The 20,881-nt window shown below is 40.8% G+C and overlaps 1 protein-coding gene across 1 annotated transcript in view; it reads right to left on the reverse strand.

The window, feature by feature from the left end:
- The window catches only part of AKT3 (AKT serine/threonine kinase 3), a 378,228-nt gene that overhangs the window by 9,526 nt on the left and 347,821 nt on the right, over window positions 1-20,881 (reverse strand). The window contains exons 12-13 of the mRNA XM_054979040.1: window positions 16,767-16,854; window positions 1,996-2,055 (exon numbers count right to left, since the gene is read on the reverse strand). Of these exons, the coding sequence (XP_054835015.1) occupies window positions 1,996-2,055; window positions 16,767-16,854 (148 nt within the window). The remainder of the gene's footprint in view (window positions 1-1,995; window positions 2,056-16,766; window positions 16,855-20,881) is intronic.

The raw sequence follows: 20,881 nt of genomic DNA on the forward strand, positions 1-20,881 counted from the left end.
CACGACTACCAACGTTTCAGGGAGATTGGACTTCGGGAGGCCATATTATAGCCCCCCCCCCCCAAAGAAGGTGCTCCATTCTCCAATTTAAATCCTTGCAGCATTTTTAAAAAGGCACTCTACTTCCAGTAAATCTCCATTGGCTGGAAGGAGAGCTGCTGCAGGATTGGCCACTCTCAGATTCACCCCTCCCTTCTCAGATCTCTCTCCCTCCTCCCTCTTCTGACGCACTTTACTCCAACCTCCTCTCCCCCCATCGGTCATAGGGAATAATGGAGATCGGTGGTGGATAGGGGCACCTTCTTTGGGAGACCATAACATTGGTTCCCAAAGTCCAGTCTCCCTGAAACTGGTGTCGTCATGAGAGGACAGGTAGGTGTATGTCTCCTGCAAATTTGGTGCATTTTTCTTGCAAAATGCCACCCCCAGCTACCTAGGAACCCCTCCGTCATTTTCCCCATAGGGAATAATGTAGATTGGCACTTGATAGGGGCACCTTCTTTGGGCTCCATAACATGGCCCCCGAAGTCCAATCTCCCTGAAACTTGGGTGGTCGTGAGAGGAGTGTTAGGAGAGGGTCCCCTGCAAATTTGGTGCATTTTTCTTGCAAAATGCCACCCCCAGCCACCTAGAAAGCCCCACTAGCCGCAGAAGCACTATTTCCTATTACTGTTCTTTAGGAACGGCAACAGAAAAACTGCTTCTGTGCTACCCAAAGCTTACCAAAGCATTCAAAAATGCTTCTGCAAGCCTTGCTTCGGCATTCCCGAATCGCTTCAGTAATGCTGAGACTGATTTGGGAATGGGAATACCGAAACATCCCGAATCAGGCCCAATTTGGGTTAAAAACCTGGATCCCGAACCCGAAGCACACATCCCTAATCCCAATCCAAACTGGGTTCCTATGCACCTGACAATTAAGATAATTAATACCTAACAGCTCTGAGTACGTAACTCATAGCACACATCTGGTTTGGCTCTGTATCAATGAAATCAATGGGCCTTGTTAGTTATTGATTCACATAATCCATTGACTTCCATTGGACAACTAAGGCTGTACTGGATAAACTTCTCTAAAAAAAGCAGGGATGATGTAATAATTAGTTAAGCATGAAAGAAATACTGAATAGCAAAGCAAAGCCAGTGTTAACAATCTCACTATATGCGTGTAAAAGAAGAGGGTTCACTAGTCATGGAAATTCTAGAAGTTTGCCATTATACGAATTCAGTATGACTTGGTGTGAATTGTAATGAAACATTTTTAGATTTTTCACATGTGTAAACAGTCATTAAAATAACATTATTAATTTTTAATCTGATCCAAACCTATGTGGAATCCATTTAAGATACTTCTACTGAGCTCACTGAATTTTGGATCTGGTACTTTATGAGTCTATTCAAGTGCCCATGAAGAGTCTGTCTTGTGGTCTAAATGTTTTAATTTTGTTAGTAACATTCACCAGCTGTCAAATAATCATGGGAAAAATAAAACTGCACAAACAAATCAAGATCCAAGATATACTTCATCTTAATAGATCTTTTCAAATGCATACATTGCTGGATTTTTACAGTGCCTGTGACAAAAGGTATATACCAAAGTTTTTTGTATTTTGAGAGCTGAAGTCCCAGAACTTTAGTTACTTTTTTGCCGCTCCAGCTATCTGTATAGCTCCTCCACACTCACTAAATTCCTAGACAGCACACTGCTCATTCTATCACCTCCACAGTTTATTCCACAGTTGTTAGCCTTCCTCCCATGCTATATTGAGTCTCTGCACTATACTGATTCCTTCTCCTTATAGACTCTTTTTCTTGCAGTAGGAGAGTAGCAAAGGACACTGTCAACTGCAGTCTTGGTACATGCCCACTAAGTCTACAGGATTTTTTTAATGCACTGGTACATTTCATATCATTGAAAACTTTGGTGTCAAAATTTTATGGATACTGTCAAAACACATCATCTAATTTTAGAGGGAAAACCTCTAAAAAATTTACCAGCTTCTGAAGAACTCTTGTCAAGAAATGAGGAACCAGCACATGGAACTTCTGCACCACCTCCAGAAGAAAATAAGAGAAATGCAGTAAGAAACCCCTTCCTAATAATATTCCTTCTAAGTGGCATTATGAAAAATATGGAAAAAATAATATTGACAAGGGCAGTGAAAGATGTCTAGGAATAGAGCTGGGCTATACTACTCAACCCCTAATGGGTAATTTTTTTAAAAAAATCTCACAAAGGTGTGGGCATTCATTATTTATTATTCTAATGAGACTTGGGTCAATTGACATTTTGATTTCATTACCCTACCTGTTGCAGTTTAGTTAAGTGCCCAGTATCAACAGTAAGTCTTGGGAACTCTTAAACTAGTGGAAGAATTGAAGAAGTATACATTCATGCTACTGGAATTCTATGCAGTCCCAAATACATGTATAATGATCAGTATAGAGATACTTTATGATTTCTTAATATATGTACATTATTTTATCATTTTATTTGATAGCATTTATCGGTTCAGGATAATTTTAATTTAATATCAAAAGTAATAGGTGTACACTAGATCCTGAAACAACAACTCACAATGTCAAATGTTTATGTTAATCTGATAATTATAATACTGGCTTAGGATAATTTTAAATTTACATTAAAAGCAATGATAATAAAGGAAGCTACAGCCTTCAGTTTGCAAGAATTGATGTTTTGGAGGGAATTCATTCATAGAATCGCCGTAAGTTGGAAGTGACTTGACAACAAATAACACACACACACACAAGCAACGGGGGCAACAGTTACAACACTGTGAATCTTTCAGGTCTGATAATAATTTTATTATTATACATATGTTTTTCTTTGTAAACAAAAAACACCGCTAAGGATTGAGCTATATAATACATTGCTCCACAAATCTATGTGAAGCCCTAAAATGGGGCAAAAAGTGCACCTCTGGGACTGTTTCAGGTTGGGAAAATGGCTTGTGGGAAACTGCAGCCCCTTCTCTCTCTGCATGGTCATCCCAACCAGAATTGGATGCTGCAGTGTTTGGAGAAATCAGTTCCTTGTAGGTTCCATGTGGCTGCAAGTCAAGGCAGGAGAACCCCAACATGAATACAGAGCTAAGGTTGACCCAGAAGCACAGATACTAAAATTTTCCTAGTGACCTATCTGTTAGGCCTGTAAAATCTGCACTGGGCTCAATCACTGAACAGCCTTGAAGAGGTAAAATGCATTGCAACATTGCATTCTTGAGTTAACAAAGGTATAAATAATGGCTGCCATATCAAAGTCTGAAAATGGACATAAGCCTTCTCATCAAATGGAGTTAAAGAAAAACATTTCTGGCCAAGCCAAGATTACAGCATGAAAATCCATGTGCAACAACAGATTCGGAAGTATCACAAGAGTACAGCTTGATTGAGCAGAAACTTCAATGTTTATTCATTATTAGCTTCCGCAGCCTCTTCATCAAAGGACGTTTTACTATTCATCTTCTTATTTTACTTCAGAATTTAGTTTCTATCAGCTTATTTGGAACTAATCTCCAACCATAGGAAGAATTATGTCTGTATTCATGACAAACTTTCTGTCTTTCTGGGCATCCAGTGATCATGAAAATTTTGAGCATATTCTAAGTTAGCAAACTAAACCAAAGACAAATTCAGAATGTGGCTCACTCTAATCCCATATTTTTATATAGTGAAAGTTATGAGCACAAAATGAAAGAGAAAACATGGGAAGCAAACAATAGTTTAAAACAGCAACAGTGCAACTGTCCACAGCACCATTATCAATACCACAACTGGAGATGCAAATCAATAAATTAGTCATTAAACAACCAATTTAAATGCCTTGTATATAAACTGATTACAATGATGCAATCAGCACTAAAATATTTTCACCACAATTATCTCTAACTAAAGTCTAAATACATAAACATTTATATTTGGATTGTGCTATATGAAATAATATCTCACATTCAGAAAACAATTGTATAGTTCTAGTTCTATTTATAAAGGGAACTTGGTAGTCGCAGGACATGATCTGCTTTGATCATCCTGTAAAGAACTGTATAGTCTTCTTCTTCTCAGTTCTCTCCTGCACATGGTATACAAATAGTAAAATATTCAACTTCAATATTTTAAGTAATCTAATGATTATTAAAAGTAACATGTTTTCAAAATGGAATTTGCTCTTCAGCAAAGTTTTCAATTAATTAATTTAAAAAATTCTTAATGCATGAAAACATGAAGTTGCCTTACACTGAATCAGGCCATTGGTCTACTAAAATCAGTACTGTCTACTCAGACTGGTAGCAGGTCTCTAGGGTCTCAGGCAGAGGTTTTTCACATCATTAGCTACCTCTCAGACTAAGGCTGCTAGGTCCCCTTCGTAAGCGGGGGGTGGGGTGGGGGGAAAGGTGGAAGCAGGAGATTCCCCTGCCGCCACCAGGGGAATGGGATCCCTATCTCAGAGACTCTCTTTAATATACTAAAAATCTAGCCCTGCAAGGTTCCAGCGAAGATCTTGTATAACGTGCTAAGACAAAAGCAAATCAGAAACCAGAGTAAAAAAATGAAATTTTCAATACATAAAAACATTTTAATTTTAATAGCGACTATAAAAAATTCTTCACCTGCTGAGTGATAATTCCAACATAAGAAGTTTATTATGGCTGTATCTAGACATTATGAATAACTGTAGTTAAGAAAAAAAAGTTCATGAACCCTAGTTGTTGTCAATATGCACACCTGTTCATTAAACACTGATGAATTGTAGGCAATTCAGGAGATTATTCTAAGCAGGTGATCAATATGGCATAATCTCAGGAAAGAGTTTTTAGGAATTCTACCTAAATTATCTAAATTAGCTCTAGATTTCCAGATCTTGCTACATTTTTCAGGCATCCCTTAATACAGAAATAATAATAAAGCCTTTCCATCTTTACCAATCTTCACCAGAAATTCACACAAAAGAACTTCACTGTGTAGTTATATTACATGCCTTATACCTTTTATTTTTTTATAAATTTCGCTACTTTCTCTTTTAAGATCTAATCAAAATAAAACATCTTTCAAGATCTTTGTCAACAGAAAAGACACGCAGAGGAATTATATGATCTCTAAAGTAATTTCATCAGAGTTATTCTGTTATTTTAAACAGGCAAATAAATTTTGAAAATCTATGGAACTTGGAAAGCTTATCCCATATCACACAAAGGGCTGGATCTCACCATGCAACAGTGAAAGAGAAGGTTTACCTAACATGGTTCCATTTTCACAAGACATTTTGAAAGAGCTTTAGTAATATCAAGCACTGAATTTTAATTTCTGATCAGGATTGCTGTCTATAAAAATCAAAAGTAAAAAGCTGTTTCATGCAGTCATTAGAGTCCAATTTGGAGATGTGAGATCATACAAATGAAGGTTATTATTGGTGGGGAAAGGGGGTGCTGAAACATATCTTGCACCATTTCTTGCGCAAACGGAAAAGCAAGACAACTGGATATGGTCAAATTGACTCAGCACAAAGGCTACTTTTGTTGTGACTTTCTTGTGCTTCTACTTGCACAAGAGCTCATGTATGAGTGGAAATGAATGAAAATGTTCTATGGGATCCAACTTAATATGTGGAAGTACTTTTTCAAATTCTACCATCAACTAACGTAAGAAATATTTTATTTAAAAACTACTTTCCCCTCATGTCTTTAGCGTGCAAATGAGATAATTAACTGAGATATATCCTTAAAATATAATTATCAATGATATTGGAAAGAAATTTTATTTGATGCATATATTTAGGGCCATGCACCCCCCAAAAATTCAGTAAATCCATTTTTTTTTTACTGAATCTGAGAAAAAATTCAGAATTCCCAGAATCTGTATTGATTCGCTAATTCAGTTTGGGTATTTCCAAAAAATTCAGCCAGAGTTTTCTATGGGAAAATAACTCTGCAATAAGGCTACCATAGCCAAGGCACACTCCCAAATGCTTCAGTTTGGTTTGGGTGGATGTGATTTTCTGATGTGATGTTGGTCCCCTTCCTTCACTGGCTCTGGGGGGAAATTCCTGTGCTTCAGTTTGGATCCATTGGGCTTTGACTGGGATGAGCTCAGCTTGCATTTGGGAGTGTGCCTTTGCCATGGCAGCCCTACTCCAGTGTGTTTCTGCAATGGGAGTCAACTTTGACTTTTTCCCATTGGAAACAATGGAGTGGCTGGGGATACTTTGTTCAGCGGCTCATAGAATTGGCCCCCCAGAGTCTAATCTTCCTGAAACTTGGGGGGGGGGGTCATTAGAGGACAGTCAGGAGTGGGTTCTTCTGAAACATTGGTGGCATTTGCATGAAAAATAGCACCCCCAGCCCCCTGGATAGCCCCCAGATATTTTTCCCCATAGGGAATAATGGAGAATGGGTAAAGTACCTTCTTTTGGGGGCCTCCAGGGTCCAATATTCATGAAACTTGGAGGAGAGGTCTTTAGAGAACAGTCAGGAGTAGGCTCCCACCAAATTTGGTAAAGTTTGGTTGAAAAATTACCGCTCCAGCCCATCGGATAGCTCCCAGAGTGATTTTCCCATAGAAAAACAATGGCCAAATTGTCTGTTGTCCACACCACTCTCTTCGGCTTCCTGAGAGGGACTCCTACCTGGAACCTGTGTGGGTCCATCCACCACTCCAACTGTTGTAGGATGCGTCTTGGCACTTTTACCACAACATGCTTTCTGTGAGCTATGGCTCTCTGATAAGGTAGTAGGAACCATTGAAGTGGACGTGTATGAAATCTTGCCCACTGAAGCACGTCCTGGCAGGATACCATCATGCCTACCAGTTGTGCCAGGGACATAATCTCCTGATTTTGATTCCTCCGAACTTGTACAATCAAGGACTGTAGCTTCTTTTGTCTCTCTAGAGACAAAAACATCCTGTCCTGTACAGTGTCCAGGAGAACTCCCAGGTGAATAATTCTTTGCATTGCAGTGAGGGAACTCTTTTTTGTGTTGACAATGAATCCGTGTTTCTCTAGGCATTCCAATGTCATTTTCACTGCTTCCAGTCCCTTCTGCATGGAAGGTGCCTTCAGTAATATGTCGTCTAAGTAAGGGAACAGTGATACCCCCTGTAGTCTGAGTAAGGCCATCAGTGTTACCAGAACCTTGGTAAGCGCCCTGGGCGAGCCCAAAAGGAAGTGCCCGATACTGGAAGTGTCTCCCATCGTAAGCAAAACAGAGGAATCTTTGGTGTGCCTCCTTTATGGGGATGTGAAGATACGCCTCTGAGAAATCAATGGAAGCCAAGTAGTCCCCCTTCTGGATGGTCATTGCAATAGTTTGAAGTATCTCCATTCGAAACTTGCAGGTCCTTATGAACCGGTTCAGCCACTGAAGGTCCAGGATAGCTCTGATGTCTCTGTTCTTCTTTGGGACTATGAAGAAAGTAGACTAAACCCCTTGATTTCTCTGAACCTGTGGAACTGGTGATTTCTATTAGATGTTGAATCACCTGTAGTAAGAGCTGATGCTTTTGATCAGATGGGTTCCTTGGTAGCTGAAAGACTTAGTTGGGTGGCATTGTTTCAAATTCCAAAGAATATCCATTTGTTACTGTATTCAGAACCCATCTGTCTGAAATAGTTTGATGCCATCTGTCCGCAAATTCCTGTAACCTGCCCCCTATCCTGGTGATCAGATTTGGGGCGTCATAGTCATGAGGAAGATTCCTTCTTCTGTGGCTTGTTGAATTGCCCAAGTTTAGAGAAGGCTGTGGATCTATTGTCTGATCTAGATCTAGGTTGCCATCTGCCTTTAGAGGTTCTGGATGTCCCAAATATTGGAGACCTCTTGGAGTCACGAAAGGACTGAAACCGCCGTTTATGCTGTGGTTCCCTCTTTTTTGACAGAAGCACCTTCTTCTCTTTGTCTTCCACGCAATATCTCTCTAATGCCTCACCAAAAAGGTTAGTCCCTTTGAACGGGATTGCAGCCACTTTTGCTTGGGCTGAGGGGTCTACCTCCCATTTTCGCAGCCACATATTCCTTCTCACCACAGCGTTGAAACCCATGGCTCTAGAGAACTGAAAGGCATCCATGGATGTATCTGCAATTTTCTTGACCTCATCCTTGATTTCCTTTGGGATGTTACTCTCTGCTGCAGCTAAATGTGATGCCCAGGAGAAGGCAGCTCTAGCAAATAATGAGCCAGTCAGAGAGGCTCTAATCGAATTTGCTGAGGCATCAAAATTTCTGCATAGTGCCTGTTCAATTCTTCTGTTGCAGGGGTCCTTTGGAAGACCATCCTCCCCCATAGGGAGGGCAGAGGTGGTTGCCAAGCTAGATGCTGGGTCATCAATGGCAGGCAACTTGATTTCCTTGGCCCCATCTGGAGTAAAAGAATACAGCTTGGAACTGATAGGCAGGCTGGCCTTTGATTTTGCTGGTGCCTCCCATTCTGCCTTCATGATATCATGGAAAACTGCAGGTAATGGTACGCCAGCTTGGTTTCCTTTCTTAGGCAAAATCCGTTTCAACCCCTGTGGGAAGGCAGACTCCATGTCCTTTTTGGCTGGGCTTGTAGGTGTGATTTCCAGAACCCTCAACGTTTTGGGCAGTAGTCTGGCATAAACCTCCTGAGGGAAAAGCCGCACCTGTGTGGTGGCTGTGCTGTCCTCTTCTTCCTCTGAGAGCTCTCCCTCCTCATTAATGGAAAATAAGTCTTATACCTCACAGTCTGAGTGTTTGTCCTCCAAGGGGCTAGATTTTCTATATGAAGCAACTTCATCCTCCCTCTGCTTCTTAGATTTTGGTGGGGAGGGAGATGGCCCCCTCTGCTTGCCTGTTTGGAAGGGTGAGCTCTTTTGGGGTCCCTACTTGCCCTATTTGACAAGGAAGTCCCCTCTTTGAGAAAACCATGCTCTTTCAGAACCTCCTTAAATTCTCTCTTCATCTCTGAGCCAAGCCAGGATAAAAGATGAGCTTTGAACTCCTGGCTTGTGGGTTCTGATCCCCCCTATTCTCCCGTTGATTCCTTGAGGACTGATGAGAGGAAAGAGAATTCGGGGAACTGGGGAGCTGTAGTTCACAGAGGGCGCCCCCTACCCCTGTATTGGGTGTTAATCCTGCCTTGGCCGCAATCAGCACCTTTTTCTCACCAAAAATAACAGCAATGAAGCAATGGAAGGCAATCCAGAAAAAAGCTGGGAGAGAGAAGAAGGAGCCACCACAGAGATAGCTTGCCAGAGGAGGCCTGAATAAAAGGAGAAAAATGGCCTTGGAAGGCTTCTTACCGCCCATTTGCGGGTGAGCCTTCCCTGATCATTGTAAAGTGGCTTCTGAATGGCTGCACAGAGGCTGAGGCAAGGCTTAACATTCTGTCGTTACCTCTGCCGGCAGAAAGAGACTCTACCGTGTCTCCCAGAGCATGAGCCAACGAGAGGGGGTGTATTCCTAGCCCGAAGTTTGGAATCCCATGCGGGAGTCTGAGTGCAAGCCGTGGAAGCTAGGCTAGCCTAGTGCCGTCGGCTCCACTGCTTGCTGGTGCTACCTTTCAATGCCAGGCCAGTAGAGGGGGGGCTGAAGCCCTTCCTTCCCCTGTGAGTTCTTTCTCTCTGCAGCAGCATTGTTCTCTGTCTTCTTCTTCTTCTTTTAAATTGGGATCTCGTGCTTGACGGAGCACCACCAGTTGACGTCCTGCACCCAGGCAGGGCCAGGAAAAACTGAAGAGCTGTAGAAGCCCCTCCCTTTCTGGGATCAATCAGTTTGACTGATCCTGCACTGGAGAGGAGGAGTTGCTTCCCAGTTGTAAGGACTGACCCACTCCCAATGGAATGTTGGAATAGGCGACTCAGCCTGCCTTTGGACACTGGGCGGAGCTGCATGTCTCTTTGAATGTAATGTATAAGTCTAGCAATCTGCCACTCTCTTCTCTAAGTGGGAATGCCTACTGACTCTTCCTCTCTTGCCTCTGTGCCTCTTGGGAAATTTTCCTCCCTCTTCCCACATGGTCTTGCAAAGAGGAAAGATGTAAATTCTCCATGCTCCTTATGGAGCCCTTCTTTTTGTCCACAAACCCACACCCACAACCTCGCTGCCTAGTTTCAGGCCGTGGCATAGAATAGGGAATGTAACTCTTTAAATTAGGATCTTTCCCTTCTTATTACCAGAAGATATTGCTATGGAAGAAATCTGCTACAATAAACTGTAAGTTCGATCTTTCTATGATTTTGTCTGAAGATTAATTAATTAATACATGTTTGTAAGGGTTTAAACGCTTCTAACTAAAATAGCTCTGCTATGTTACTCTGCTAAATTACTGAACCAAACCAAACCAAATATATATTCCCAATAGGGTTATGGGCCCAGTCTTGAATTTACTAAGTTCCTCAGGGCCAAAGAAAGCCCATATTTGAATCTAAGAAGCAAAAGTTTTTTTTTAAAAAAACTGCAAAGCCTAAACTTGAATCTAGAAGAGTTTTAAACTGCAAAGTTTTTTCTTTTCCCTTTGACTCTGCCGGTTTAACAGCCAAGCAGGACAAAGAACTTAATTAGCATGTGAATGCCCTCACATGCAACCTCATGAGGAATAAAGAAAGAAATTAGGTTAAAGGTCTAACAGCCTTTTTCCAGCCCTAAAACCTGCACAGAAAAGCAGAGAAACCTCCTTTTAAAACTTTTGGCTAACTTGAGCCTAGCATACAGAAAACTACAAATTAAAAGGGAGAAAAGTTTCCAAGAGAAATACTTTATACAAAAACTAAAAAATTAAAGAGAAGAAAGTTTCTAGAGAAATACTTCTGCTTTATACAGAAAACTAAAAGTTAAAGAGGGAAAATAAAGTTTTCTAGAGAAATACTCTGAAATTTCTTGAAAATGTCAGACCAACTACTACAAACTGCTTTGTTCAAAGAGCTATTTTCAACTAAAATGGAACAAAATGGAGATGTGTATGCTCATATTGAATCTTTGTTGAATCAAATAGATAAACTAGCTACTGTTGGTCAGATTCTAGATGAAGATTTGAAAATTGCTCAAGTTTTAAGCTCACTACCAAAAAGTTATTCCAGTTTAGCAAAGTCTCTTACTGCAAAAGGGGCTACATTGGAGGAAGTGCTAGATCAGATAAGATCACAGTATGATGAACAGAGATCTTATCCTCAGGAAAAGAAATGCAAGACTGACTCATGTCTCATGGTCAGAGAGGCCAGACCCAGAGGGGTGGGACCTAGGCAAATTGATTACAGGCAAAGAGCCAATCCTAGAGAAAGGCAGACTCCTCCCTTCTGCCACAAATGCAATAAGCCTGGTCACCTCCAGAGGGAGTGCTTTAGCAACAGAAGCTACAGCCACAAGGGCAGAAATAATTATGCTGCTTCAGGCAGGAAGCCACAGGCAGAGAGAAACAGAGAAGATTTTCCTAAAGCAAGAGCTAGTAATTTCAGAGATTTTCCTCAAACAAGGGCTGATAGTAGTTTTCATGTGTCTCATATAGCTCGAATAAATGATAGCCCATAGTGCTGGATATTAGACAGTGGTGCAACTGCGCATATGACATCAAATATTAATCTGTTTTATGAATTGGATACCAGTGCATCTGAAAACGTTATAATGGCTGATGGCACGTGTGAATATTGATAGCAAAGGCTCAATTATGCTTCATTGTAATACTGATGTCTCTAAAAAGATAGTTAAAGTAGAAGAAGTTTTATACATCCCTGATTTAAAAGCAAACTTGCTAAGTGTACCTGTACTATCATAAAAAGGATTTTCTATACACTTTGAGAATAACAAATGTACAGTTTCTCACAAATGAGAGATATATTCCACAGGTAGTCTCAGAAATGGAATCTTTGAACTGGACTGCCAAGGAGAAAAGGCCTACAGGGCAACAACAGCTACCACAAAAGGAGAGCCAATTGAACTCTGGCAAAGAAGATTTGCACATCGCGATATGCAAGCCATAAAGGAGCTGCAGTCTAAGGACTTGGTAACAGGTATTAATATAAGTGCATGTGGCAAAGATGATGAATTATGTTTGTTGTATAAAGGGAAAGGCAACTCGACCTTCAGTTCCCAAATAAAGCCAAAGGTGCTTAAGGCAACCACTTGAACTAATCCATACTGATTTATGTGGTCCTATTAAACCAGCATCAACAGGAAATAACCTTTATATATTGTCTTTCATTGATGACTTCTCGAGATATACAGTGTGCTATTTGCTGAAAGAAAGATCGCAGACTGAGCAGAAACTGCATGATTATGTTTCCATGGTGTCTAACAAGTTCAACAGGAAACCTCAAGCCTTTCAAAGCGACAATGGTGGTGAGTATGTTTCTCATGCCACACAGAGATTTCTCAGGGAAAACAGAATTCATCATAGATTCACTGTTCCCTATACCCCCGAACAGAATGGGGTCGCCGAGTGCAAAAATCGTTCTATCATGAATATGGTCAGATGTATGTTAATAGATTCAGGACTTCCCTACAGACACTGGGGAGAAGCGGCCGTGACTGCAATCTACTTACAAAACAGATTGCCCACTAAAGCTACAAACAAAACTCCTTATGAGTTATGGCATAATAAGAAGCCAAGTACAGAACATCTTAGAGTATTTGGATGCAAAGCATATGCTCACATACCAGAAGAAAAGAGATCCAAACTAGAACCCAGAGCCTTAGAAGGCATCTTTGTAGGATATGCTCCAGGATGTAAGGGATACAGGTTACTATAAGCAGAGTTGTGCAATTTGATGAGCAACAGAGGAGCAACCAGAATGCTGCTAAACGTGACCCTTCAGAGGGAGATGATGATGACAGCCAGCTGCTGCTGTATCAGCCAGATGACATCGCTACGCAGATGCGACCAGATATCCAATCTGGTGATGAGGCAATGGATGCAGCCACTGAGCAGATGCAACCAGAAGCCTGACCAGGTGAGAGAACAAAGGCGGAAATTCCCAGGCCAGTAGATGTGCCTGAGGAGCCAGAGCCTGCTGCAGAGGCAGAGGTGACTCAGGACCTCAGGCACTCTCAGCGCATCAACAGAGGAGTTCCAGCCAAGAGACTGACCTACCTCACAAGGTCGTCGCCACCACAAGAACCAACTTCATGGGCCAAAGTTCAACAAATGCCTGAACCAGAAGCAAGGAAATGGAAGCAAGCAGCACAAGAGGAAATAGATGCTCTACACAAGAACAAAATGTGGACTCTCACAAAACTACCTAAGGGTAAGAATGTTATTGGATGTAAATGGGGTTTTAAAGCTAAGAAAAATGAGAATGGTGCAGTTGAGAGACAGAAAGCTAGATTAGTAGCCAAAAGATATTCTCAGATTTATGGAACTGATTATGATCAAATTTTTGCACCAGTTGTAAAATATTCCACAATTAAGATGCTTTTAAGCATAGCAGCGTCTAGAAACGCGCAAACAGAACACCTGGATATAAAGACTGCATTTTTACATGGTGAAATTGAGGAAGAATTGTGTATGAGTCAACCTCCAAGGTTCATAGATGAAAAGAATAAACACTTTGTATGCAAACTTCAGAAAGGACTTTATGGTCTCAAGCAAGCTGCCAAATCTGGGAATGATAAACTGACCAAAATGTTACTTGATCTAGATTTTAAACGAGGCAAAGCTGACTTCTGTCTTTACAGTAGGTACAAAAATGGGAGATGGACTTTTATTTTGGCTTATGTTGATGATCTTATCCTTTGTTATGAAAATTCAAGTGATTGTGCTGAAATTATATCTCATCTAAACAAGGAAGTCAAGGTGAAACGCTTGGGCAATGCTAATTTTTATTTGGGGATCCAGATCGAGAGGGAACCAGATGGCAGTTACCTTCTCAGCCAAAGACAAAAGATACTAGAACTACTGGAAAGTTTTGGACTAGAAAATGCCAATCCAATGCCCACACCAGTGGAAGTAGGTTTTCTGAAAGAAAAGGAACCAAATGAACCTCTACCAGAGAACAATGAGTACAGAACTGCCATAGGCAAGCTTCTTTACCTAGCAATGACAACAAGACCTGATATTGCAACAGCTGTAGGTATTCTATCCAGGAGGGTAAGTAAACCCACTGTGAATGATTGGACCACAGTAAAAAGAGTAATGAGATATTTAAAGGGTACTGCAGATTCTAAACTAAGGCTCCCAGCTAATAAAAATCCCAGACTATTGAGATATGCTGATGCAGATTGGGCTAAAGATAATTCAGACTGGAAATCCACTACTGGTTATGTGTTTTTCTATGGGGATGGACCTGTTACTTGGGCAAGTCGTAAACAAGAAATTGTAGCCCTTTCATCCACTGAAGCAGAACTTGTGTCAGCTTCAGAAGCATGCAGAAGATTTACAAATGCTTTTAATGTTACTTAAAGATTTTGGCATTACAAAACCTTTACCAGTTAACATGCTAGAAGATAACCAGAGTTGTATAGTTCTTTCTCGTTTAGAAGGAAATCCTCCACGCACAAGACATATTGGAACGTGACAGCAGTTCGTGAAGGAACTTCAAGCACAAGGATTTGTGAAGCTGCAGTACTGTCCCATTGAAGAAATGACATCAGACATCTTTACCAAGCCGCTACCCAGAGACAAGTACCAAGGTCTACGAAGTGACCTGAACATTGTGAATGCTGACAGCATTCTGAGCCGAGAGTGAGTGTTGGAATAGGCGACTCAGCCTGCCTTTGGACACTGGGGGGAGCTGCATGTCTCTTTGAATGTAATGTATAAGTCTAGCAATCTGCCACTCTCTTCTCTAAGTGGGAATGCCTACTGACTCTTCCTCTCTTGCCTCTGTGCCTCTTGGGAAATTTTCCTCCCTCTTCCCACATGGTCTTGCAAAGAGGAAAGATGTAAATTCTCCATGCTCCTTATGGAGCCCTTCTTTTTGTCCACAAACCCACACCCACAACCTCGCTGCCTAGTTTCAGGCCGTGGCATAGAATAGGAAATGTAACTCTTTAAATTAGGATCTTTCCCTTCTTATTACCAGAAGATATTGCTATGGAAGAAATCTGCTACAATAAACTGTAAATTCTATCTTTCTATGATTTTGTCTGAAGATTAATTAATTAATGCACGTTTGTAAGGGTTTAAACGCTTCTGACTAAAATAAGTCTGCTATGTTACTCTGCTAAATTACTGAACCAAACAAAACAAAACATATATTCCCGATATGGACCACCAAAGAAAGGCAGATTATGTGTGAGTTTGTTGAAGTAAGAGAATTTTACACACATTCAGGAGAAGGAAAGAGTCTGTCTTAGCTCAAGACAGCAGCTATGAGCACGTGGTCGTGAGAAAGCAAGAGATGATCCCTTGAGCCAAGGTAATAAATGAGCCTAACTGATTGCAACTCAAAGAATTAGATAATCTCTTATCGCCATCATAGAAGATTATATGCCAAGCATACAAGATAGTGGTATGAAAGAAAGGGCAAGCCCACGGGGAATACAATGAAACAATGTTTCACAAAGTGTTCAATTTTTAAAGTGCCAGTGCTGTATAATTTAAACATTCATACATATTTGTGCAGTTCTTTCAGGAACAAGAATGAATCCAATATACAGAAAGTGCATTCAAGATTATTGCAACATGTCCGGGTGTAATAAAGTATGTATAAATTTAAATCCTTGCATTAGTCTCTTTCCTTCTTTCTGGTGTCCTTTCCATGCACAGAGCAAACGCAGAGGTGGGAGAGATGTAGAAATCCTCCTCAGGCCCAATCTGGGGCCGGCCGGCTTAGAAACCACAGATTTTGTGTCCTCTTCTACGGGAGCACTGCCTCTGGTTCCATATGGTCGGAGATTCTCATATTACAACAACCGGATAGGCGGCCGTCTATTCCAGGGCGCGCCTATATGCACTTATTACTATTTCTTTTAGTCTTGTTTCGTCTGTTGTGTTTACCTATGCTGCGTCTTCTTTTAATATACTTATTAAACTCCTTCCATTTATTTATATTTATTTATACATTTGATTTATAGCCCACCCTCCTCACAAGCAGGCTCAGGGTAGGTTACAACAGCATTTTAAATGCTGTAAATGCTGATTTCTGTGAACCACATTAAACCCCCTTCGGTCCAAATTTACAGGGAGCAAAAAAGGAGAAAGAGACCCAGAAAATTGTGCTAGGGTCTTTAAGAGATCAAAAAAGAGGAACCTAAATGTAATCCCTCAGACTGAGCCAAAAACATTTAGAATTGGTTTGCTGGTGGAAGAGATACCTTGAGGAAGACATGGGGAGAGAAGGAAGAAGAGCCCTGGGTGTCTTGAGGTAGGAGACATGGGTTGGCTGAGTAACTTCAGGATTTGCTGAGATGCAGAAACAGGAGCTGCAAGCCCCATCTCATCCCACAATGGTCCCAGTCAGAATCAAGCACTAAGCCTGATAACTGTATTTTTTAAAACCTGAGAATTCTGTTCACAGAACTCTCAGTGTCTTGTCTGCTTTGGCCCTTAAAGATATGCATCAAGACAACAGTCTATTTGAAAAGAAGAAATTTTGTGTTACATTACAGTTGTTGAAAAATATGTGTATGATCCAACCAAAATTAAGCACTTTTAAGTTCTATTGAGCTTAGCATGAAAGCTTCAACCATATTCTAACCTCTTACACTAAAACTGTGACATAAAAATGCTTAATTTTGACTGTCTCATGCCCTGTGTTTTTGCCAGTTAGCAGAACTGTAAAAAATACTGATGTGTTTTAGAAATAACTTTTTTTTATAACACAACTGATGATGATTTCTTGCCATCCCATAGAAACCTACCTTTTTGTCATATACATCTTGCCAGTTTACTCCAATAAAGAAACTATGCCGCATAATTTCTTTAGCATCATCTGGTCCTCCACCAAGTCTATTGAGGAAAAGTGTACATTAAATAAGTCTTGTTAGTAAACATTAAACACCAAATGGTGATTTTTACTAAGAAACATTACTATCAAGTATTCAATAAATACTAAAAAATAAAACTATTCTTTGAGTGTAATATGACATTTGACAACTAAGTTACCTGATTATTTCATTTGCATGCTTCAGATTGAAGACTAATGATTTTGTTTTAAAAGTAACAAAAACATATATCCGGTTTACATACCTACACTGGCTTGAATTTTGGGATAAATCTCTACTAAGAGAAGAGATTTCTGTCAGCAGAACAGGAATTCTTTGCTTCTCCCTGCTGCTGCTGTTCAAAATGATCCCTAAGATGCTGATCATGGGAAAAAGAGGACACCCAGGAACAACATGGAGAGAGAGCTGGAGGTCTGCAGCAGGAAGGGGAAATCAGTAAAATCATATCCCTTTCTTTAGCAGAAATGGATGGCAGGATCCAAGCCATGGTATCAAACTCAAGTATCTTACATATTTGTAATTTGCCTTTCTTCCATCATGGGACCATATGTCCATCATGGAACAACTCATAGATATTCTGGAGGTCTTCGATACAAGTACTGACCACAAACAGACCATATCGGCTTCAGCAAGGTTTTTGTATCATGTATCCTCCAAGCTTACCTTGGAACAATCTGCATTAACAGGTTCTCTGGAAGGTCAGAGATTAGCTCTCATTTAGTAAGTTTTAAAATTATTTATAATGCTCTGTATTTTCCTGGGAGATCCTGAGATGTATGTATTTGGCAAGAGAAAGATACATGAGCATTAAAAATGTGAGACATTTATCTTTCCTTGCACTAAAGGAAATTCCTTTAGTGAAATTCCTCAGAGATAAAAACCATTGCAAGAAGGTTTGCATGAATATGCTTCGCTGATTCTATCTGCCAGAGCCCTTCTCTAGTTACAAAGATACTAACTGGAACACAGGTTCTGAAGCATAACAGCTAAAGAACTAATATTATTTTATGTAATAATCTTATCTATTTTTGCTTTCCCTTGTCCATGCTTCCTCTGAAAAAGTGTGGTCTCCAACTGCCCTTCTTCAATATTCACACTCATGTATTCTCCTTCCCTTTCACAGAATTATGCTGTCCATCTTAAATAGCTATAGATAACATCCTCATATCAGGTTATGTGTGAGGAACATCTTGCAGACAAACCAAGCCCTTCTTCTCCTTGTAACCTTCCCCCCATGGACCCTATTAATTAAACCCAAAGTTTACCACATTACAAGTCTCCACCTACACCATTATAATCATGATAATCAGGAGGACCATATCTGGGAGAATGGACAAAGGAAATCTATCTGTTCTTTCTTCTGCCTTCTTCTGAAGATAGGAGCCTGATCTACCAGTATGTCATCAGCTGCCAGAGCCACAAGCTCTTGCTGGATAAATGCTCTAATATGTTTCCTTTTCAAAGTATTCTCCAGATAAAATAGCTCAAATACATTTTGATCTAAATGCCAGCTGCAATAGAGGTGAAGTAGAAGAAATGCTTAATACATTGCCTGGTCTGCTTATGGACCATTTTGAACCTTACAGTGACAGGATCCTGACATTTGTGAAGGCCACTACTTGTACATTGGATCATTGCCCAACTTGACTGCTAAAAATTATGTAAGGACCGCATAAATGAGCCCTTGATGTCTATCACAGTAAATCCAGGAACCTTCCCTTGGCCACTCAAAGAGGTGGTTATTTAACCCACTAGTTAAAAACCATCCCTAGACAAAAATGGCACAAACAATTATCACCCAGACTCTAATCTGTCCTTTTTAGGTAAAATTATTGACAGAGCATGAGCAGATAAACTCTAGGCTTTCCTGCATAACTCTGGTACTTTTCATTTTGGTTTCAAATTGGCTATGGGAGGGAGACAGCTCTGATGGCTTCAGTTGATGACCTCCATCTGAATGTAGCCAATGTCATGCTTCTTTGTTGCCTCTCCTGGATCTATCTGCACCTTTTGATACAGTAAATCATGCCATCCTATTAAGACATTTGGAGGCAGAAAGAAGTGTCAGGGGATGTGCCTTGGACTGGTTTAAATCATTCCTCAAAACAGACTCAAAGGATTGTTGAGGCAGACCAGCTATCTTTAGTGTGGGAATTATCTTGTAGGGTTCCACAAAGAACAATCTTATCCCGCATGTTATTCAACCTCTATGTAAAGCCTTTAGGAGAAATCATTCATAACCCATGCAACTGGATGTTATCAGTATGCAGATAACACCCAACTCTATGTCTCTTTATCCAAATGCCCTGGTAATGGAGTAGAAATGTTGAGTTGCTGCCTGACCACTGTGATCAAAAGGCTGAAAGTGAACAAATTGAAACTGAACCCTGACAAGACGGCTGTGATGCTTTCTGGGAAGGCAAAAATCTTGAAGGACATTGTGTTTTCCACTTTTGATAGGGTTTAGTTGACCCTTGCTGACTTGGTTAAGAACAGGATCTAGCACTGCTGCTAGAGAAGCAAGTTAATGCAGCTGCAAAAAATGCCTTCTTCAAACTCAGTCTAGCCTGGAAGATGGCCCCCTATCTTGACATGGCTGAATTAGCCACCTGGTAACATCAAGACTAGATTACTATGATGCACTCCACATAGGTTTTCCCTCAAAGTCAACCTGGATACTTCAATTGATGCAGAATGCTGCAGCTCAATTATTATCAGGAGCTAGGTACAGTATGCATATCTTATATACTAATAGCCAAGTGGCTCTGATCTGTGGATGCCTAAATCCAGAGAGTGGAGCCATGAATGGATGAGACAGATCTTACTCCTGAAAAATGCCTCAGGTTTGCAGAAAAATCTGAAGTCTAAAAAAATACATTGAGGTTTTTAAAAAAATGATTAAAGGAGCTCCTGTAGTTTTAACTAGATGTCCTCAGTGGTTGTTGCTAGTCAACCAAGTAACAGTTACGTCAGTATTCCAGGCTTGTTTTCTGGCTGTAAAAGGCAGGGGGAGAGGGCAGGGCCCTTTCCAGGGCTGTTTTGACCTTTGAAGGAGGACTCATGGGAGCCACAACCTCCAGCAACCATTAGGTGGCTTAATACCACATGACATGTATGACTCACACAGGACTGGCTGCTTGCTAGTGTTCAACAAAAGCCAATGTAGTATAGTGGTTAGAGTTTCAGAGTAGGATCTGGGAGACTTAGATTCAATCAGACACTCTCAGCCTAACCTGCCTCTCAGGGTTGTTGTGAGGATAATATGGGGGCAGAGAGAATGATGTAAGCTGCTTTGGATGACCATTGTGGAGAAAGACAGTATATAAATGAAGTAAATTAATAAATGCAGATGAAGTTGGAGGGGAGGTTGTTTAGTAGGTTTGAAGGAGAGAAGCGTGAAGAGAAAGGTTGCCAGAAGGAGGGAAAGAGGAAATAGTGGAGGAAGGAGATATAAAGAAAAGTGAGGTACAAGAAAAGTGAAATGCAAGAAGTCCTTGCAGGTTCCCCAGCATGCAACTGGGCCTGGGTCAACCAGCATGATGCAGCCAGTATCATTCACACAGCCAGGGACTGGGTTCAGCCAATGGGAAAACGCCACAGAACAGAACCAAGCAGTACCCAGCCACAAGCACAAGGCATTCCCTTATGTCAGTTTGCTTCTGTTGAGCTAAGTTGCAACAATGTCTCTTGCTTCAGTGTGGTTTGGGTGGAATGGATGTGATTCTCTAGTGTGATGTCAGTCCCCTTGCTTCACTTTGGTTCAAGGGGAATTACATTCCCTTGTATCAGTTTGCTTCTGTTGGGCTAAGTTGCAAGTGTCCCTTGCTTCAGTTTGGTTTGGGTGGAATGGATGAGATTCTCTGGCGAGATGTTGGTCCCCTTCCTTCTCTTTGATTCTAAGGGGATTTCATTCTCTTGCTTTAATTTAGATCTGTTGAACTTTCTCAGGGACAAGCTCAACATGCATTTGGGACTCTGTCGTGGCCATGGCTGCCTTGGCCTTGTGTGTTTCTGCAGTGGGAGTCAGCTTT

Source organism: Eublepharis macularius, chromosome 1 (genome assembly GCF_028583425.1).
Source record: "Eublepharis macularius isolate TG4126 chromosome 1, MPM_Emac_v1.0, whole genome shotgun sequence".
NCBI classification, from domain to species: Eukaryota; Metazoa; Chordata; class Lepidosauria; order Squamata; family Eublepharidae; genus Eublepharis; species Eublepharis macularius.